This window comes from Aptenodytes forsteri, unplaced genomic scaffold (assembly GCF_000699145.1).
Source record: "Aptenodytes forsteri isolate BGI_AS27 unplaced genomic scaffold, ASM69914v1 Scaffold46, whole genome shotgun sequence".
NCBI classification, from domain to species: domain Eukaryota; kingdom Metazoa; phylum Chordata; class Aves; order Sphenisciformes; family Spheniscidae; genus Aptenodytes; species Aptenodytes forsteri.
In genome coordinates, this window is record NW_008794774.1 from 6,818,547 (window position 1) to 6,838,025 (window position 19,479).

General features: G+C 36.5%; 1 protein-coding gene across 1 annotated transcript in view; it reads left to right on the forward strand.

The window, feature by feature from the left end:
* The window catches only part of DENND4C (DENN domain containing 4C), a 53,144-nt gene extending 34,450 nt beyond the window's left edge, over positions 1-18,694 (forward strand). Inside the window, exons 23-32 of the mRNA XM_009274292.1 lie at positions 1,295-1,475; positions 3,420-3,529; positions 7,092-7,267; positions 8,305-8,487; positions 10,078-10,267; positions 11,181-11,426; positions 12,774-12,891; positions 14,542-14,695; positions 15,809-15,873; positions 16,556-18,694. Coding sequence (XP_009272567.1) covers positions 1,295-1,475; positions 3,420-3,529; positions 7,092-7,267; positions 8,305-8,487; positions 10,078-10,267; positions 11,181-11,426; positions 12,774-12,891; positions 14,542-14,695; positions 15,809-15,873; positions 16,556-16,692 — 1,560 coding nt within the window. The 3' untranslated portion in view covers positions 16,693-18,694. The remainder of the gene's footprint in view (positions 1-1,294; positions 1,476-3,419; positions 3,530-7,091; positions 7,268-8,304; positions 8,488-10,077; positions 10,268-11,180; positions 11,427-12,773; positions 12,892-14,541; positions 14,696-15,808; positions 15,874-16,555) is intronic.
* The last annotated feature ends 785 nt before the right edge of the window (positions 18,695-19,479 follow it).

Genomic DNA, 19,479 nt, shown 5'->3' on the forward strand with positions numbered 1-19,479 from the left:
CTTAAATGATACCATACTGTCTGGCTTATTTTAAAAAACTAAGAAAAGGTTGTGAAAAAAATCACAAACCTAAGAAGTCAGGTTGGTGAGGATTAAAGTTGAAAGTAGTAAAGGACAGCCTGAAATCTAGTAAATTCACTTGTCAGGAATTTGGAAGCTAAATGTTATGGTTCTTGTGTGAGCACACTTGATTAACAGAGTCTTTTTCAGAGTAAAACATTTCAGAATATAATGACACAAATGAAAGAGGAGAAGGAGGGATGAATATTATAACTTCCTCCTTTCCATATACATCTTGCTATCGTGCCTCCAAACATAGTTTTCTCTCTTAGAAAGGCCTCTGCTTGATCCAGTTAACCCCTCAATCTGGTATTTGGCTTTAAGGATCATTTGTCTCCCCTCTTCAGGCTGTTAAGATAGCTTCTTGTTTCCTTTTGCAAATCCTCCCTCCTTTCCCCAGCCTTCATAAAAGGTGGGAAAGGGGAAGATAGCTGTCTGGCTTTATTTCTACGCGAAACAAATTTAACTGATGTTACTAATAGGGTCCTTTCTATTAAATAAAAACCACCATTTTTCTTAATTTTTTTTTTAACCAAATTTTGCCTGTGACAATGAAAATTCAGTAGTTTGCTTTCTTTCCTGAGTTTTTTTTCATGTGACCTAGGTTTTCCTGTGTGCCTTTCTATTATACTGACCTGTTCCATTGAATGTTGTTTAATGGCACATTATAATCCCCTTAACGTGACTTATTTTAATTTCCTTCAAGGATCTTTTCATTCTCTCCTCTTTTATTTCTGTAACTTCCCTTTTTTAATATCCTTTATATTATATATTATACTTTGTCGCATCCTGTGTCTTAGTGACTGTGTTATTGCTGCATCATTTCAGCTGGTATGTTTCATTCCGGTCTTCAATTCTGAAAATATGACTTTAACTCAGACCTTTTTTCTGATAATTCCTTCTTTTTGTGTAATGTCTGCCAAATCACAATTTCCGCATCATTTTTCCTGTTTCTCCTGTGATGAAGAAATTTATATCCCTGTCGCTTTGTCACTCAGTTTGATCCTCAGCTAAGTATTTTCACTGCTAAAGCCTTTCATTTTTCCAATATCCTTCTGGTTTGTCCAATATCTGCTCTTTTTGGGGTTGTGTAGATTTATCTTACATCTAATAAATTTTTTACATCAGGATTTCATCTTAGTCTGCTACTTTATTTATTTATTAGGATAAAGATGGAAGTCAAATAATGGATCTGGAAGTACTCAAAAATGCTAATTTTCTTCTTCTATTAAAGGAAGAAAATAATCGACCAGATTTTAACTTCCCAGCTGGTTTTGAAGATAGTATTTTAGGAGATAATCTGTCATCAAGAACTGGAGTCCCAGGGCTAATTACTAATGAGCTTGCACAAAGCACTACTAGTCTTGGCAGTAGCAATAGCAGTGGAGATGCAGGAAGACAGCATTACAGTGCAGGTAAGATTTTGTTTGTTTGTTTGTTTCCCCCCATAACTTGTTTATAATATAACAAGGGAAAACTCTTATGTGTGAAATCATTCATAACAGTGGAAGCTGTGGTAATCTGAAATTATTTCAAGCCCTTAAGATAAGTACAAGCAAATTTCTACTTCCATTCTGTACTCTCCTCTTGCAGTAGCAAATAGCTAATGCTTCTGTCTTTGTTGAATGTATAAAAAGTTGATACAAAATGCAGGGATTTAACTGTAAAAATACTTCCTCTATGTACGTGATATGAAGATTCCTGACTAATTATAGCCAGGAACACCTGCTCATTCATGTAAAGTCATAATACCCTGAAAGTTCTTGAAATATTAATACAGAAAAGCAGAGCAGTGTTCAAGAACTGCACATAGTTGCATAACTAATGGAGGCAGATCTTTTGAGCAGGGGAAAAAAAAAAAACAAACTGAAAACAAACAAACAGAACCAACCCCACAGCCCCAAGCCCACAAAAAAACCAAAGCAACACACAAAAAATGCATCAGCTTTACTGTGGAATAGGAGGTATTGGATGCATACTTGATTTGAAGTTGTGAAGGTAAATAATTGATGAATGTATGCCTATTGCTAAATTGTCCTTTCCCTGCCCCCCCAGTTCTAAAACTGGATGAAGTAAATCTAATCATTTTCAGTTCAGATTTGATTCAATTAGATTTGATTCTTATTTTGAGAAAACGATGTGTTGCTGAACCAGCTGGGGGTTTGGTTTAGCTCTCTTTGCAGTACTTTAATGATGCAAATATCGTAAAGCCACATGCATCAAGAGAGGAAGAACTATCTTGCAGACTGGACGTAAGGTGGCCCTGTTTAGCAAAATCTTGACGAGATATCTTCTAGTTCCAGTTCGTTAGGAGGGTTATAAGAACTAACTATAAAGAATGGCAGCCATCAACAAGATACATAAAATTTGTTCATAAACATAATCTTTAGCTGAAGAAGCAGAGGAGCCTTCTTTATGATGAGGGGATTTTGGTAGTGATTTTTTTAATAGGGAAGTTTGACTTGTCAGAGGAAGTAATGCTGATAGTTTTGCTTCCTAAAACTGATTCCAACCATTTCCTTCTGGTAAACATTCCAACTCTTTTTCCCTTTCTCCCGGGCAAAGCTCATAACCCTAAAACCCAGCCTTAACAGAAAAAGATTATCTGTTTGACTGCAATGTTAGCCAGGGAAAACTTAAGCACAGTAATGGCATACTTGGTATCATGTGTCTCACCTGGTACTATGCTGTTTGCTATTTACATATGGATGTATCATGCAAGAAATCTTGAACAACTTTTTAGAATATATATATTGAGCAATCTTACTGCTCTTTACCATTCTTTATTCTTTGTATTATTCTATTTCTTTGTATTTTCAGATTTTATTCACTGATGCTTTTTTCTTTTACCAGTCTGTGATATATTGTGTTAGAGAAAAATAACTTTGAAATGTTAATCACAAAAATTATATTTATTTATATTGTAATTATAGTATCAGTGAAGTTACAGAGCTACACATATCTTTGGAGATCTTCTGGTACAATTTTCTTTCTTGGTCGAACAGAAATTATTTGCTTTGGGAATGGATGAACTTCTCTTTCCTTGAATAAAAGACCCAAATGACTCTTTCTGTACAGGTGAAGTTTCATTCCCAAGAAGTATGAAAGTTCTAGATTCTGAGAAGTCAGAGCACAGCTCTTCGCACAATACTAGTTTATCCAGCATTTTCCAGAACTAAAATGTTAATCAAAAATTATATTTATTTATATTGTAATTATAGTATCAGTGAAGTTACAGAGCTACACATATCTTCTTCTGGTACAATTTTCTTTCTTGGTCGAACAGAAATTATTTGCTTTGGGCTTTGGGGAACTTCTCTTTCCTTGAATAAAAGACCCAAATGACTCTTTCTGTACAGGTGAAGTTTCATTCCCAAGAAGTATGAAAGTTCTAGATTCTGAGAAGTCAGAGCACAGCTCTTCGCACAATACTAGTTTATCCAGCATTTTCCAGAACTATGCAATGGAGGTAAGATTAATAAACTCATAGATGAAAGACGTAATTATTCAATATTACGGTATGCATTAATTACCTATTTGGTTGGATTGTGGTTGGATTTTTCAAAACAATTTTTTCCCATGTTTCTACTGCAAAGATGCTTGATACTTTTAGCCCAGGGTGTGACAGTAGCTTTAAAAAAGAAAAGTGTGTTAAATGCTTTTATGTATCTCATATATAGAGAGAAGAGACAACTGAGGAAAGGGTCGAAACTTGAAGTGAGACAGAAATTAGAGAGGAAACATACCATTCTTTATTCTTTGTATTATTCTATTTCTTTGTATTTTCAGATTTTATTCACTGATGCTTTTTTCTTTTACCAGTCTGTGATATATTGTGTTAGAGAAAAATAACTTTGAAATGTTAATCACAAAAATTATATTTATTTATATTGTAATTATAGTATCAGTGAAGTTACAGAGCTACACATATCTTTGGAGATCTTCTGGTACAATTTTCTTTCTTGGTCGAACAGAAATTATTTGCTTTGGGAATGGATGAACTTCTCTTTCCTTGAATAAAAGACCCAAATGACTCTTTCTGTACAGGTGAAGTTTCATTCCCAAGAAGTATGAAAGTTCTAGATTCTGAGAAGTCAGAGCACAGCTCTTCGCACAATACTAGTTTATCCAGCATTTTCCAGAACTATGCAATGGAGGTAAGATTAATAAACTCATAGATGAAAGACGTAATTATTCAATATTACGGTATGCATTAATTACCTATTTGGTTGGATTGTGGTTGGATTTTTCAAAACAATTTTTTCCCATGTTTCTACTGCAAAGATGCTTGATACTTTTAGCCCAGGGTGTGACAGTAGCTTTAAAAAAGAAAAGTGTGTTAAATGCTTTTATGTATCTCATATATAGAGAGAAGAGACAACTGAGGAAAGGGTCGAAACTTGAAGTGAGACAGAAATTAGAGAGGAAACAAGATTTTTTTTTTTTCCCCTTTCAAGCATTTTTCTGTTTGTTTTTTTTTATTCCCCCCTTTATGTGTTGTTACTAAATAATTGTGGTGGGTTGACCACAGCCAGCAGCTAAGCCCTCACCCAGGCACTTGCTTACTCCCCTCTCATCAGGACGGGGGAGAGAATCAGAAGGGCAGAAGCGAGGAAAAAAAGCTTGAAGTTCGAGACAAAGACAATTTAATAAGTGAATTGGGGGGGGGGGAGTAACAGGAGGGGGGACAACAAAAAACAAGTGATGCAAAGGTGATCAGTTGGCACCATGACACCCCAAGCAACAGCTACCTTGGAAAAACTCCACACACACACAGAGTTTTATCATTGAGTATGATGTTATATAGTATCTCTTCGGTCAGCAGAGGTCAGCTGTCCCCTCCCAACCTCTTGTCCACCCCCAGCTTCCTTGCTGGGTTGGGGGCAGAATGAGAAAGAAGAGGACATGATGGTGTGTAAGGCACTGTTCAGCAATAGCTAAAACACTGGTGTGTTATCAACACGGAGGTGATCACCAGTCTAAAACACAGCACCATAAAGAATGCTATAAAGAAAATTAACTATCCCAGCCAAACCCACCACAATAATCATTTAGTATGCCTATCTGTTTCAGTTATCTCTTGCAGATGCTTTCAGACTTCAGATACGTAGGCAATGGTTATTGTGTTTGCCTTGGTCACTTTTCTTTCAGCTGTAGTGTTATTTTCCTAGGTCCCATGTAATTTTCTTTTATGTTTGATCTTCTGGACATCTAGGCTTGTCAAACTTCTGCACTGCATTATATAATGGGCATAGCATAGTAAAAGAAAAATGTTGCCATTGGGCAAATATCTAAAATATATTATGCTGTGTTGATCTAAAATATATTATAAGCTATGTTTGGTGGTGGTTTTTTGGTTTTATTTCCTGTGAGAATAAAACAATGAAGTAAGAAGCAGCCTAAAAAATAAGGATTATAGACCATTCTTCAGCTAGTACAGAATTATTTTTTACCATCTTTTCTCCAGTTCTCAATCTAGTTTAGTGATGAGACTTCTGTTAGGTAAAAACCAACTTTCTGTTTTTTCCACTTGTATTGGGTTTGTGTGGCAAGGTTTTGGTAGTAAGGAGGCTACAAGGGTGCCCTCTGTGAGAAGATGCCAGAAGCTTTCCCTGTCCGATAGAGCCAATGCCAGCCGGCTCTAAGACAGACCAGCCGCTGGTCAAGGCTGAGTCCATCAGCAACGGTGGTAGCGCCTCTCTGATAACATATTTAAGAAGAGGGAAAAAACTGCTGTGCAACAGCAGCTGGGGGAGAGGCGTGAGAATATGTGAGAGAAACAGCCCTGCAGACACCAAGGTCAGTGAAGAAGGAAGGGGAGGAGGTGCTCCAGGCACCGGAGCAGAGATTCCCCTGCAGCCTGTGGTGAAGACCATGGTGGAGCAGATTGTCCTCCTGCAGCCCATGGAGGTCCACGGTGGAGCAGATATCCACCTGCGGCCCATGGAGGATCCCACGCCAGAGCAGGTGGATGCTCCCAAAGGAAGCTATGACCCTGCGGAGAGGAGTCCACACTGGAGCAGGTTTTCTGGCAGGACTTGTGACCCCATGGGGGACCCATGCTGGAGCAGTTCCTGAAGGACTGCACCCTGTAGAAAGGACACGTGGAAAGGATCCATGCTGGAGCAGTTCGTGAAGAACTGCAGCCCGTGGGAAGGATCCACATTCAAGAAGTTCATGGAGGACTGTCTCCTGTGGGAGGGACCCCACACTGAAGCAGGGGAAGAGAGTGAGGAGAAAGGAGCGGCAGAGACAACGTATGATGAACTGACCACAGCCCCCATTCCCCATCCCCCTGCACTGCCTTGGGGGGATGAGGTAGAGAAGTCCGGAGTGAAGTTGAGCCTGGGAAGAAGGGAGGGGTGGGGGGAAGGTGTTTTGAGATTTGGGTTTTATTTCTCATTACCCTACTCTGACTTTTGATTGGCAATAAATTAAATTAATTTCCCCTAGTTGAGTCTGTTCTGCCTGTGACAGCAATTGCCGAGTGATCTCCCCGTCCTTATCTTGACCCGCAAGCCTTTTGTTGTATTTTTCTCCCCCTATCCAGTTGAGGAGGGGGAGTGATAGAGCGGCTTGGTGGGCGCCTGGCAGCCAGCCAAGGTTAACCCACTACAGATGCCAAACAGGCTATAAAGGCTTCTTTTGTGTTTGTTTGTTTTTTTTGTTTTGGTGGGGTTTTTTTCTTTTTTGGAGAAGTAGACATGCATTTACTTATACAATTCAAAACAATTTGCTGAAGGCTTCATAGGAGCAAGCAATTGCAAATGTTGAATTAGTAGCATTTCAGGGTGATGCTTCTTCCACGTATCAAAATACCTAACAAAAATAAATTATTAGTATTTGCATTTCATAGGTAAAAGTTATGTGGACAAGATAGCTCTTGAGTACGGTGAGTAAGTAGTGATAAACTCATGCCTCCCAACTGGCATTCTGATATCTGTTAAACTCCTCTGGATGCTAAGCCTATAAAACCAATTATAAAAGAACCCTGAAACAAGACTGATAATATTCATTCTTTGCTGGTCTAGGTATTGATGTCAAGCTGCTCTCAATGTAGAGCTTGTGGTGCTTTGGTTTATGATGAAGAAATTATGGCTGGATGGACAGCAGATGATTCAAACTTGAACACTACCTGTCCTTTCTGTAAAAGTACCTTCCTACCTTTACTTAATGTTGAATTTAAAGACCTACGTGGCTCTGCAAGGTTAGTGGGTTTTATATTCTTCCTGCCTTCGCACTTGTACGTGGTTATATTTTTTCACAGAAGGATCTTGGTTATATCTCCTAGTATTTTTGCCTAGATGTTCGCAAGAATGTCACTGCTTGTTCGACAGTCGTGATTGTACTGAAGAAAATTATAAGTCATGTAAACTATTGAGTTTCATTGTAAAACAGCCAAAAAGCAGAGAACTGGTTGCCTTTTTACTACTTTTTCTGTTCATATTTTCTTTATAAGCATAACTGTACAGAAGGTATAAGTCTGTTTTCATTTTGTTTAGTTTTTAAAACAAAGCTAATGGATCATGAACATTTTAAAAGTATATGAAGCAGTTTTTAAATCTGCCAGCAAAGAATTTCTCCCAAATTAAATTTACGAACAGCTTTTAGTTACAGATGCTCCAGCTTACTGTTTCTCCGGTAGTTCTCCAGTTTAAGCTTCTCCGCTTACTATTTTTACCTCTTTTAATTGTACTGTGAAGGCTGGAACTTATTTTAAGGTAATTTAAAGTGGATTCTCACTGTAGTGGTTATTGGTGTGAAACAGAGCTTCCATTAGTGTTCTCTAATGCTGAAACTGAACACCTGTAGAGTGTGTACTTAAAAAACCTTAGCAAAGCAAGTCACGTTCCTGTTATCTTGTGCCTATAATGGTGCATGGTCTTCTAGTCTGTAATGTCACATTGCAATAACAACTATTTTCAGTGATGCGTCAGCTATTGATATATTGTTGCTGATGGGGAACCATGACAAATAAGGTCACTTGTAATGTCTTACGTCCAGCATAGGATGTCTTATTTTTCAGATCACATCTCTGTATGTGTTCGTTTACTCTGCCTATATAAGTTACAGTGGAGAGAGTAGGATGAAGTTTGTGTCCTGTTGTCAAGCTTTTTAATGCTGTGTTTCCATATTTTTGCTACTTTTTGAAAGTAAATGTAGGAAATAATAATTTTTTTAATGACTCTATGCTTACATCTTAACCTTTGTATTTCTCTCCCCTCCCATTCATGTTGAACTTAGCTTTTTCCTGAAGCAAAGTACCTCAGGAGATAGTTTACAGAGTGGTAGCCTTCCATTAACCACGTATCCCGTGGAGCAGAAACTGTTGTCCAGTCCAGCTGCTGCTGACCTAATCAGTTTTTCAGATCACCCACAGTCCAGCCACACCATAGCTGAAGAAACTAGCTCTGCAGCTGAGCAGAGGTAGGTAAAACAGGGTTATTAGTTCTGTCAGAAATGTATCAACACCTCCAGTATTTGTCAGAAATGTATCAACACTTCCAGTATTTCTTGTCTACTTCTAAAGTGAAGGTTGGCTTATGTACCAAATATGGTGGAGAAGTACAATTGTAACTTGACCATCGTCTGTTTCCTCTCATTCTTTTTGCATGTTTTAAGTGTGCTTTTATCAATTGGAAATAAGCTGGCTCCATTAAATGAGTGGGTTTTAGAGACACAACTATAGAAATAAATCTTCAGGTCCATCCACTATTGAGTAATAGGTAAAACTTCTACTCAGTATTGTTAGAACACACTCACCTTTTAAAGACACACAGAAATTTAAGCATTACTTCTCCTTTCCTTGTGTTTAGAATTTAACAATAAGGACACTGCAGTATGGGAAAAAATAAGTCCATTTGCTGGAACACTCAGAAAGCTCTCGGAGCACTCAACACTTGTACTGAGCATGCATTCTATGACAAATGATACTGATGTAAAACTGAAACTCAGAAAAACAATACAACTTTTGAAACAGTTCGAGGAAAGATGCGTTAAGGACAAGGTGCATGCTGGAAGAGGGAAGAACTGAAATAGTGCTGCTATGAATTGTGACCTTTTTGCTGGGATTTGTTGACATTTTGCTGTAGTAGGGCTTTTTTTAATCATTATTCAGTTTGGAATTCTTGAGTATCAATGCCTGTGAGCTAATGAGCAAATGCCTGCATCAGAATATTAAAACTTAAATCGATGTGATAGTAGTTAGTCTTAATACTCTAAAAATGAAGGATGGTATTGCTTATGTTAATCTCTTAACTTCGATGTCATACATTTTTAACTAAAGTCAAATTTAGGAGTGAAGGTCACCTCTAAATTAATCTCTTCCCTCTCTTTGCAGATTATTTGGAAACAGACATTTTCTGTTTCACTCGGTGTTTTTTCTTCTGTGTTATAGTTGAATTGTTTTTATCCATTGTTTCAATTATAAGGGGCACAAAATAAATATTCCCAGATCTGCAATCGGCTTGATTGTATGGGTTAAATTTGACAATCCTGTAAATAGGAATTTGCTTAAATTATCTTGTTGGACGAGTTTGACACTTACAATTTTATTTTTTCAGTTATCTTGGCATGCAACTTATAAATTGCTTTCTATAATATTTTTGCTCTGCTTATGACATTTAGAGAAAGTAAACATAAAGGGAAGAGGAAGTAAAAATGAGCACAGTCAGAACAAGATAATCTTTGTGTGTTGACAAAATTGTACATTGCTGTTTTTCTAAGCAAGGTAAAGCTGTAGCAGAGCAAGGGTACCTATACAGAATTGCAGTGCTTTCAGATTCATGTCTTAGGTTATACCTAGCTGCTTTTCTGGGGGGATGGTTATACTGTTCTGAGAGGCGTTTTGTTTTGTTCTCTCTAAACCGTGGAGCTAAGTGGGCAAATATGATTCCTTATTAATAGAGAAACTTGGTTTGGGATACTTACTTGGCAGCCTTTCTCTACTTCCTTCCTGTTGCCATAGGAATGCTGAATAGTTTCATATTAGCATATTCTTTTCTAAAATCCAAACAGTGATGTGGCAGGAGAACAGAGTAAAGATTCCAGAACCATGAAGACACCTGCCAATAATCCACCAAAAAGGGGAGTGTCCTTGACTCGGAGCCACAGTGTTGGAGGTCCACTGCAAAACATTGATCTTTCCCAGAGACCGTCTCATGGCATTTCAACAGTTAGTCTTCCAAATAGTTTGCAAGAAGTTGTGGTAAGTCTAGAAGCTGCACATTCAGTTGACAGCAAAATATTGAATGCAATGAACTTAGAATGAATAATGTTCTACTACTAGCGTTCTTGTCCATTTGGGGAATGGGAACAGCCAAGCATATTTTCATGTTCTTATGACAAAAAAAAACTTGGTCCAGTTAATCTAAAATTGCTTTTTCAGTACATTGTACAAACAGTGCTGCTTGATTTGAAATGTTCTCTAGCAGAATGTAGCTAGTCTTTGTCTTTCTAAAGCTGGAAGTTTGTTTTAAAAATAACCCAACTTCTACAGCAGACTAAACACAATAGTGCAAACAACACACTGTTGCAAGAGTGGAAGTTTGTTCCTTTTCCAAGAATTACTTACTCTCCTCCTCTATATTCTGTTAGGCTTAGCTGTTGAGTAGATGGGAGACAGTAAAAGGCAGTATTGAGACTATTACATTATTCTTGCATGTGAAACAAAGTGTTTCTCCTCTTTCCTGGTGCTTTTTATTGGCAAGAAGCTGTCTTAACATGTGAACTCATGATTCAGTTCCACAGCTGATGTAATTACTGACATTTTTCTGCAATCTTCATCACCACTGGCTTAGTACCAGCTTAGATAGCTTGAAACTGCACAATCAGGAACAAGTTATAACAAATTAGCATTTTCTCTTTTTCACGTGATAGAAAGAGCTTAGGTGATTGTTCTTTAAAGTGAAAAAACACCTCAACGGTCAGAAGTGCTGGTGCTATTAAAGTTATTGTGTATTCAGTACTTCCAGAGGCTTCTTCCAAATAGCAAAAGAAACTGTGCAATGGAGGATTTTTCAGGGCAAGTAATCCTGAAGAGTATTTCTGGAAGAAAAATCTTTGATTTCAAAAAAAAAAAAAAAAAAAAAATTCTTTTGTGTGTGTTGTTTTGTTTTTAGGATCCTTTAATAAAAAGACCTAACCCTCTCCCTGTATCTGTACCCTACTTGAGCCCTTTGGTACTGCGTAAGGAGCTTGAATCACTGTTGGAAAATGAGGGAGAGCAAGTAATTCATACATCCAAATTCATCAATCAACACCCCATAATTTTCTGGAACCTAGTTTGGTATTTCCGACGACTGGATCTACCTAGCAACTTACCTGGACTCATTCTAACATCTGAACACTGTAATGAAGGAGTGCAGGTAAGTGGCTTCCTCGTATTAGAACTGCAGATAGTAGAGTAAGCTAAATTTGAGAGTTGTGTTCAAAAAAAGTGGGTAAGTAATTTCTGAGTAGCTTGGATCTAGGTTCCTTTTTTTTTTTTATAATACAAGTAGATAGATTTGTTCTCTGCAAGGAATCTTGAAGGAAGATGAGTGAAAACAGCATTCAAATTCTAGTCAAGCTGTTCTGTTTTAAAAAGCCAGAGAATAAGATTCATTGAACAGAAGGCTGATATATAGAAGGAAACAAGATATGTCTGTGAAGAACTCAGAAATTGCAATACATTGTAATCCACATAGTATGGATTACGTTCTTCAGTATACAAACCTTTTAAGTTATTGGTCAATATTTTTTGTTTTTTTCCACTAATAGTTTTTGCTATTCAAACTCCACTGAATAGAACAAAAGAACGTAGAATGGATGCTATCTTTTGAGTATTCTGCTTTTCCCATTTTAATGAGCAGATGTTTTCTGAAGCCTGTATGATTTGTGTATGTAAGTACCAAATTCAATAGGTATTTGTATATGATGCATGTGAAAAAGTAGTATTTTCCTATCTACTTGCATGCACTTTAATTTTAAAATTCTCTCCCTCAATTTGAAAAAAACAAACGCCTAGAACCAAGAACAATTTTCCAAGAAATGTAGTTGAAGACCAATACTAATGAAATCTAAAGCATACTGGAAAAATACAATGCATTAGCAGGGAAAAACACAAGATGGGAGATAATATCTTGTAATCACTACTTTAAATTGACACACTAGTGGTAAATTTTTCTTGCCCACTAATTCTTATGGTATTAGTGATTCCAGAGGCATTTAATTTTCTAAAATAGTTATGGAACTATTGTTTTGAGTGCCATATATTTTTTAATGAAAATAAATGGTTCATATTTTTATGCAAATACAGATTCTTTTGCTTGTTGGGAAGACCAACACATAGACATGCATACCAGGCCTTAATCAGGTCAGAAAATACGAAGGTATGGCATGATAAGTAGTACAAATCAAGTAACGTGTTTGGTGCACAAAAAATATTTTCCAGTACATACTCATAAATACTTTCTTCAGATATCTGTAGAAAACTGAATGGTCTTCAGACCTTAGGCTAAACTAGAAAAGGCAATTGAATGTTGCAGTACCTGTGACTTTGCTGTGGTTGAGTGCAGTTTCCTCTAGAAGACGTCAACTGTTCCTGTTTGTTGGATTCAAGATAAATAAAGTAAACCTTTTTTTGTTTGCAAAATGAGTGAAAGAGCAGTTTTCTAAATAGTAAGACTGTACTGATGTTTTTAAAACTTTTTCCCTTTCCTCATGTTTTTTAGCTTCCTTTGACATCTCTTGCTCAAGATAGCAAGCTAGTATACATCGATCTGCTGTGGGATAATATCAACCTCCACCAAGAGCCAGGGGAGCCCCTGTATATATCTTGGAGAAATCTCAGTAAGTAAAACAAATGTTGCAGAAAGCAGAGGGAGTAGAGGATGTGGAAAGAAACAGTTGTTTTATAGTGTCTGAAGTGTACACAGCCCATCAAGTTGGAAAGCTTTTTTAGTGTGTGAAGCATGTGCAATCCCTTAGGTACTTAACATAGGCTTGGTGTCAAATTATTTGTGAAAATATTTTACCAACCTGTGTGAAAAAGATATGTTCTCTGTTCTTTATATGTCATACACTTATAAACAGGCTGGCAGGATTTGCTGTAGATGGGGTGCTAAATAAGCTTCATCTGATTTGAACATTTTCACTGCATTATCTGGTTATATCTATGCCGACATGAAAAAGAAGACTGTATTACAAAAAATGATCTTGTGTTTCTATAAATGAATGAAAGGTTGCAAGTCCCATTAATATCTACATTTGGCAGCCTACTTGACTGTTAAAAAGTGAGCTCCAAGAAAGCCATTGTCTACCATAACTTGATTTGGAAGGAAGAAAAAACGGGCAGACTGGTTATGAGAACTTTTCAGAAAAAAAACCCTTTGTTGACCTAAACTTCTCAGTCTGTGTTTTAACTTTTAAAAACTATGCTAAAAACTGTGTAGCATGCTAATTCTGGTTCTAAGGAAGAAAAAAGGGTTTATTGAAAAGTGTCCTAAAAATAAACAGACTGATCAGGAAATTACAGTCAAGAGCACAGAATAAGATGTGGTGTTTCCCTCAGCTTCTACCAAAGCATTGATTTGAGCATAATAGATGAAAAGCATCCCCAGAGCATTCAGACATGAATGAAGATGCATAAGTATATGTATTTATGTAAATAAAGGAGCAAAAGGACTGTTTTAAATGTGGAAGAAAAGTAGTAGTATTGTAGATAGGCTCTACAGCAGTGTCAGAAAGTATTTGGAAAACAGGCAATTACATTTGTAAACCATCATATATGTCAATTCTATGAAAATTTTAGGTTGGTGTGATTATAGTTACTAGCCTTGGTCTACATTTCATTTACACACCACGTGCTTGCTGCCTAACCTGTAGCCTTATTTTTTTGCCAGTAAATGGACTTACTATTCCCTCATGAGTCACTGTTTTCCAAAGAATAATAGTTCAGTGTTATTCTGGAAGTGGCAATGTAAGCAACAAATCATGGTGGTAAATGTCTTGATAATTTTCTTTCCTGTTTGATGCAACTGTGCGTTATCTATTTCAATATGTAGCCCAAAGTTATCAATGAATTGTAGGTGGCTTTTAAGAAGGGCTTTGGTAGGAAAAGTTTCTTTTGATAAGAAAGGTGACAGTGTTTTCTTTTGTTTTATTTCTTTTCCTTTGTGTAAAAATAACCTTCTTGGAGTGGACTTAAGTACAGCAATAAATCTGAGCTAACAAACCGTCACAGGCAACATCTGATGCTGGATACTCTTCAGTCACTTGTATTTCTCTGTCATGTGGGAGCTCTCGCACATGGATACTTGATGCATCCTGTCACTTTTGTCGTGGAGTAAAGACTTTAAGCAGACAAAGCCTTTCCATTGTAACAAATTTCTGTAGATTGAGTAGAGGTTCTGTAAATATCTCTCACTTTCTGAAATACCTTCTGCTTATTAAAGTGAAAAAAACTTCTTTACTGTAAATCTATACTGTTGCATTTCCCAGATTCTTCTGAAAAGAGACCTTCTACAGTGGCAGAAGATCAGCAGGCAACAAACACTTTGTTGGAGAACATCAAACTAAGTATTCAACACAATGATGTTGCTACACCAATCAATTTCCTTCTACAGAAAGTTAAGCCAGATGTGAAACGACAAAGGTAAAGGGGTAATCTCTTCTTACTTTCTCCCCACTCAAAGTTAAACAAGATCAGACTGTATACACTTCATAATAATTCCATAAGGACCTCTCAGGAATACTCGGTTTCATTTGCGTCCACCAAACACTGTGTGTATTTGTTTATGCCCATGTTTACAAACAGATGCATTCTGTACCCAGATGCATAATTCATCCAAATCAAACGGATAAATGTAATTCTTTAATCAAAATGGACATTTTACAAATGAATAAGAAAAACACAGATATTGACTTATGTAGATTTTGGTGTTGCTCCAGATCTAGCAAATTGATAAATACAAGTGTGCAGCATCCTGTTGCAGTGTCTGGAATAGTCTGCAAACTACCTAGGTATACCTATTGAAATTCTATCAACCTGGAGTACTGGCTAAGAAAAGTGGTTACAGCATGATCCACAAACAAAGGGAGACATGTAAATAACACTTGTACGGTACATTTTGCCATCTGCACTACTATTCAAAGAGGGCTTCATGCAAAAGCACAGCCTCTGAAGTAAATTACAGCAGATAGAAGATGTGTTTGAAGTCTGTCATGCTAAGTCATCTCTGCTTCTGTGATTTGTAGTTACTAAAAAGAAACAAGAACTAATCTGCCTAGAGAAGAATCTCTGAGTTCCACAAGGAAAAAAATTAGTATTTAGTTGTTTAGTGATAATCCAGTTCTGAGATAGATCGTGACATTCTGAAACAAAAAACAAAGTATGGGTGATACGAAATAAGCCTGCCCCCTGTACTTCACCCTCAGGCAGGAATGAGTTAATAAATAAATGGTGCTTAATTTTGTATTTCTTGTTTTTCTGGAGTTTTTGTGGCACATCCACATGGCAGAGGGATTTTTCATAGAAAATGTAACTGCTGGGTTTGGTGATAATATAACTTCATGTGTTAAGGAAAAATATTCAGGCATGAGAAAACCTTAAGCTAGGAATCATGTAGATTGCTCACTTTCTTCACTAGCAAGATTAACAGAACAGTTGCAGAAACTACATAATGGAATATTAGCATCTTCAACATTGACTTTCTAAACTTAGGATAGTTGGTGCTTTCACTGACTTGCCCTTCAAAATATTTCCTAGGAGTTTTTACAGAGAAATTCTTTTCCTGTCTCTGGTGTCTCTTGGAAGAGAGAACATTGATATTGGTAAGTAAAAATAATGTGAAATGCATAGTGCCTGTGTATGAAATATATTAATACTTTATATGAAAACTAGTGTATAAAATCAACTTTTCATCCATGAGTTTCTAAGTAACTTTTCAATTGCTGTGTTTTAGTGAAAAGTACTGTGCTGTCACTCTTCAAGTAGGTGTTGCTTTTATGAAAATGTAATTTAGATGGGGCCATTAATTTTTACTTTGTTTGAAACCAGTAATCAGTGATTTTAAACAAAGTTTATTAGCTTGAAGCTTTAATTCCTCATGTCTGAAAACTTGTTCCCAGTGTTGTCCATCTTTCTCTGACCCACATATTAGACCTATGTCATCTAGCCACCTGATTGCCCACCCCTTCCTGATCTCCTCTGTCCTGACTATGCAAGCAAAGGAACTCCCTTATGGGATGTGAAAGGGGAAATACCCTGGGAATGGGCAAACTGAACTGTGATAGAAGTAATGGGCATCCACTGTGATGCGCTGTGATGCTCCAGTGTGAAGATGCTTTTCAGGTTCTCAGAGAGGATGCATTTTGGGGAAAAAAAAAAAATCAGCGGCTGTTAAGATAATTATTTTGTTATTATATAACAATTACCGAAAGTATTTTATAGGAACAGTAGTGTGCACTGTACGGGGTTTCTTAAATAACTTCAACTATGCTTTTTCTATTCCAGAGGTCTTTGATAATGAATACAGATTTGCACATAAAAATCTACCAAAGGATGTTCTTGAAAAGATGCAGAAAATAGATGCTCCACCAAGCAGCAGGGTTGAGTGTTGTAGGAAGTGCTTTGGAGCACCTTTAATATAAAATTGAGGAAGATGCACGCTAAACTTCAGTGAGACAAAAGCAGAGGTCAACAAACCAGGAGCATGGTGATATATACACTTTGAATCCCAAAAGGTGATAACTGAGCAATTTGTCAAAGCAATTTCATTGAACTACAACATATATTCTTGTCTTTCATCTCATGAGACACAGTATAAAGTACGTTAAAATGTTTTAAAACTAAATTAATAGGGTGAGTTGGTTTCAGTGATTGATCTGCTTTTTTCTCCTGTATATACTTCTCCTTTTCCTTCCTCAAATCTTTCCCCTACAATATAAAGTTGTTCAAAAAGGTGATGTTTAAATAGCAGCCTGTAGTTGGTGACGTTCTTAAGGGCAACCAGTATTTGTGTATTTTAATGAAATACCTTTCCTGCCACAGAATACTTAGATTCTTCACTACTTCTTTAAAATGACCTTTATCTAAAGAGGGATCTTTTTGTTGGTGTGCAGTATGTATGTATGAATGTAAATATTTGAGTCTTGGATTGGAAGTTGCAATGTAGTTGCTTTTGTCAGATCACAGTACCTAAAATTGCTACCCTTCTCCTGACCCTTGTCCCTATCAGTATTCTTAATTATCTTTGGCTGACCTTTTCATAATGTATGTCTACAGTTGTAAAAACCAGAAACTTACACTCAGTTTTTCTGTATTCTCTATCTGACAAACTGAAGATCCTATGAATGTACTGCCACTTTCTCCAAAAGAATGATAGGCGTCTACACTAAGCAGCTCAGAAATGGATGGCTTTCTAAAAATTAGATAGGAAGCTTAAATGGCATTAGGATACATACAACATTTGTCAAACAGATACTGTCTGAAAAAATTATGCTTTATACTGTATGCATGTATACTTAAAAAGTGTCTTTTCCTTGAATTCTTTATCACCCTCTCCCATGGTTTCATGCTAGCCTGTGGGTTACTTATTTTGCACTGATAGTCCAAATTCAATATTTCAATTAAAATGTATTTCTAAATATGTTCTTCAAAGTGTATATTAGCACAAATGAAGTGCTTGAGTGTATGATCTGAAAAGATGAATCCATCTTTCGGATTGCTTCTAGTAGATAAGACACTTCCTCACCTCACATACCTAATTGACTACAGTAGTCAGTCTTGGCAAGAAGGGCCTGGATACTGGTCAACAATTTAAATGTTTCTGTTACTTGAGGAATATGATAAGATTTATTCCAGGTTTTTTGCTGAAATTTAATGGTGTGGCTTTTCTGGTGGAATTATTCCTAGAGAAAAAAAGAGTAAGATTTGTAGCATGTTAAAGGAGCATAGCTAAAACTATAATCGCATCTGAGTATGAATGTATTTACTTCATACTAGTCTTTTTCTTAAAAGTTTTCATTCTTGAAAATGATGAGGGATGAAAATCTGTCTGGAACAGCTTCTACATGAAACAACAAAACCAACTTTTGTTTTTTCATGAGGCTAAAACAAAGGATTTGCACTATTTGTGACAAAATACATTTGCATCATAGACTGATTCCTTGTATTTTGTCTAAAAGTGCTGATCCTAAGTTAATATGGGGATATTGCCTGGACAGATTCTCTCCTGATGAAAATACTGTGTTTTCTCAACAATTAAAAGCAAGAAAGCACACACTGACTCTTTTCTCATTCTTTATTCTTTGAGTTTATGCATAGTTGCTTGCTGATACCTGACCTACATCACAATGGAAGAGTAGAGCTTGATTCTTCATATTTTCCTCTCTTTTTCTATTACATAATTGACATGCACGGTTCCATCCTTTTAAAGTAAAAGTCTCTCTGAAGCAGTCGTCCAAACAACTTGTACAAATTAAAATGGCAAATTTTCCTGTATAATTCTATACTGATCTTAAACATACAGCTATGCAAAGACTATTTTTGAGTGTTAAATGGACAAACTATATGATTATGTGGATTGCTCCTAGTAGATAAGACACTTCCTCACCTCACATACCTAATTGACTACAGTAGTCAGTCTTGGCAAGAAGGGCCTGGATACTGGTCATGTATCCACATTCATTGCAACTTGCAATGAATCAAGTTTTAGTTGTCCTTAAATTCTCCCAGCTCATTAAATTGCAAAGAAAATCTGTCCAGTGAGTGCTGTTTTAGATAATTGGTGACATCCAAATTGTTTTAAACCATTGTAAATAATATAAACTCAATTCTGTAAGCAGATCACCTTCATTTCAAAACAACCTTCCCATCTGTTGATGAAAATATAGATTAATCAGGCAGTAGTGTTGTAGAAACAGCAAAGCAGATTGTGTCACAGCATCTCGCGCTAAATGTTAGACTTTCCCCAGGTACATACACTAAACAAATAAAAACCTAAAGCCTGAGGGGAAAAGGGCAGCTGCAGGATTGAACTTGCTTTGATTTGCTCCTGCATATTGGTGTTTCTGTACACTACAAATTAACTTCTCTTCCTGTTGTATGTACCTGGATTTCAGAGTGGTAGAAGTCCTGCATGTAATTACTTGAAATCTTGAATCTGCCTATTGAAATTAATTCTTCAATATAGAATGACAAAAGTAAGTGCTTACTCTTTCTAATTTGGATTTTTTTAATGCCTAGTTTTTAATAGCTAACTAATCAGCTGGTTCTTGAATGAAACCCATAGTTCAAATGAAAAGGGAGATCTCTGAAAGCAATTTGTTTATTAAGTTTTCATCTAAGGAGATCTTTTTTGGGGGAGAAAAAAGTTCACAAAAATTTGAAACGAATTAAGAACTGAGTATTTTTTTCCTAGTTGCTTTCTCTCCTTT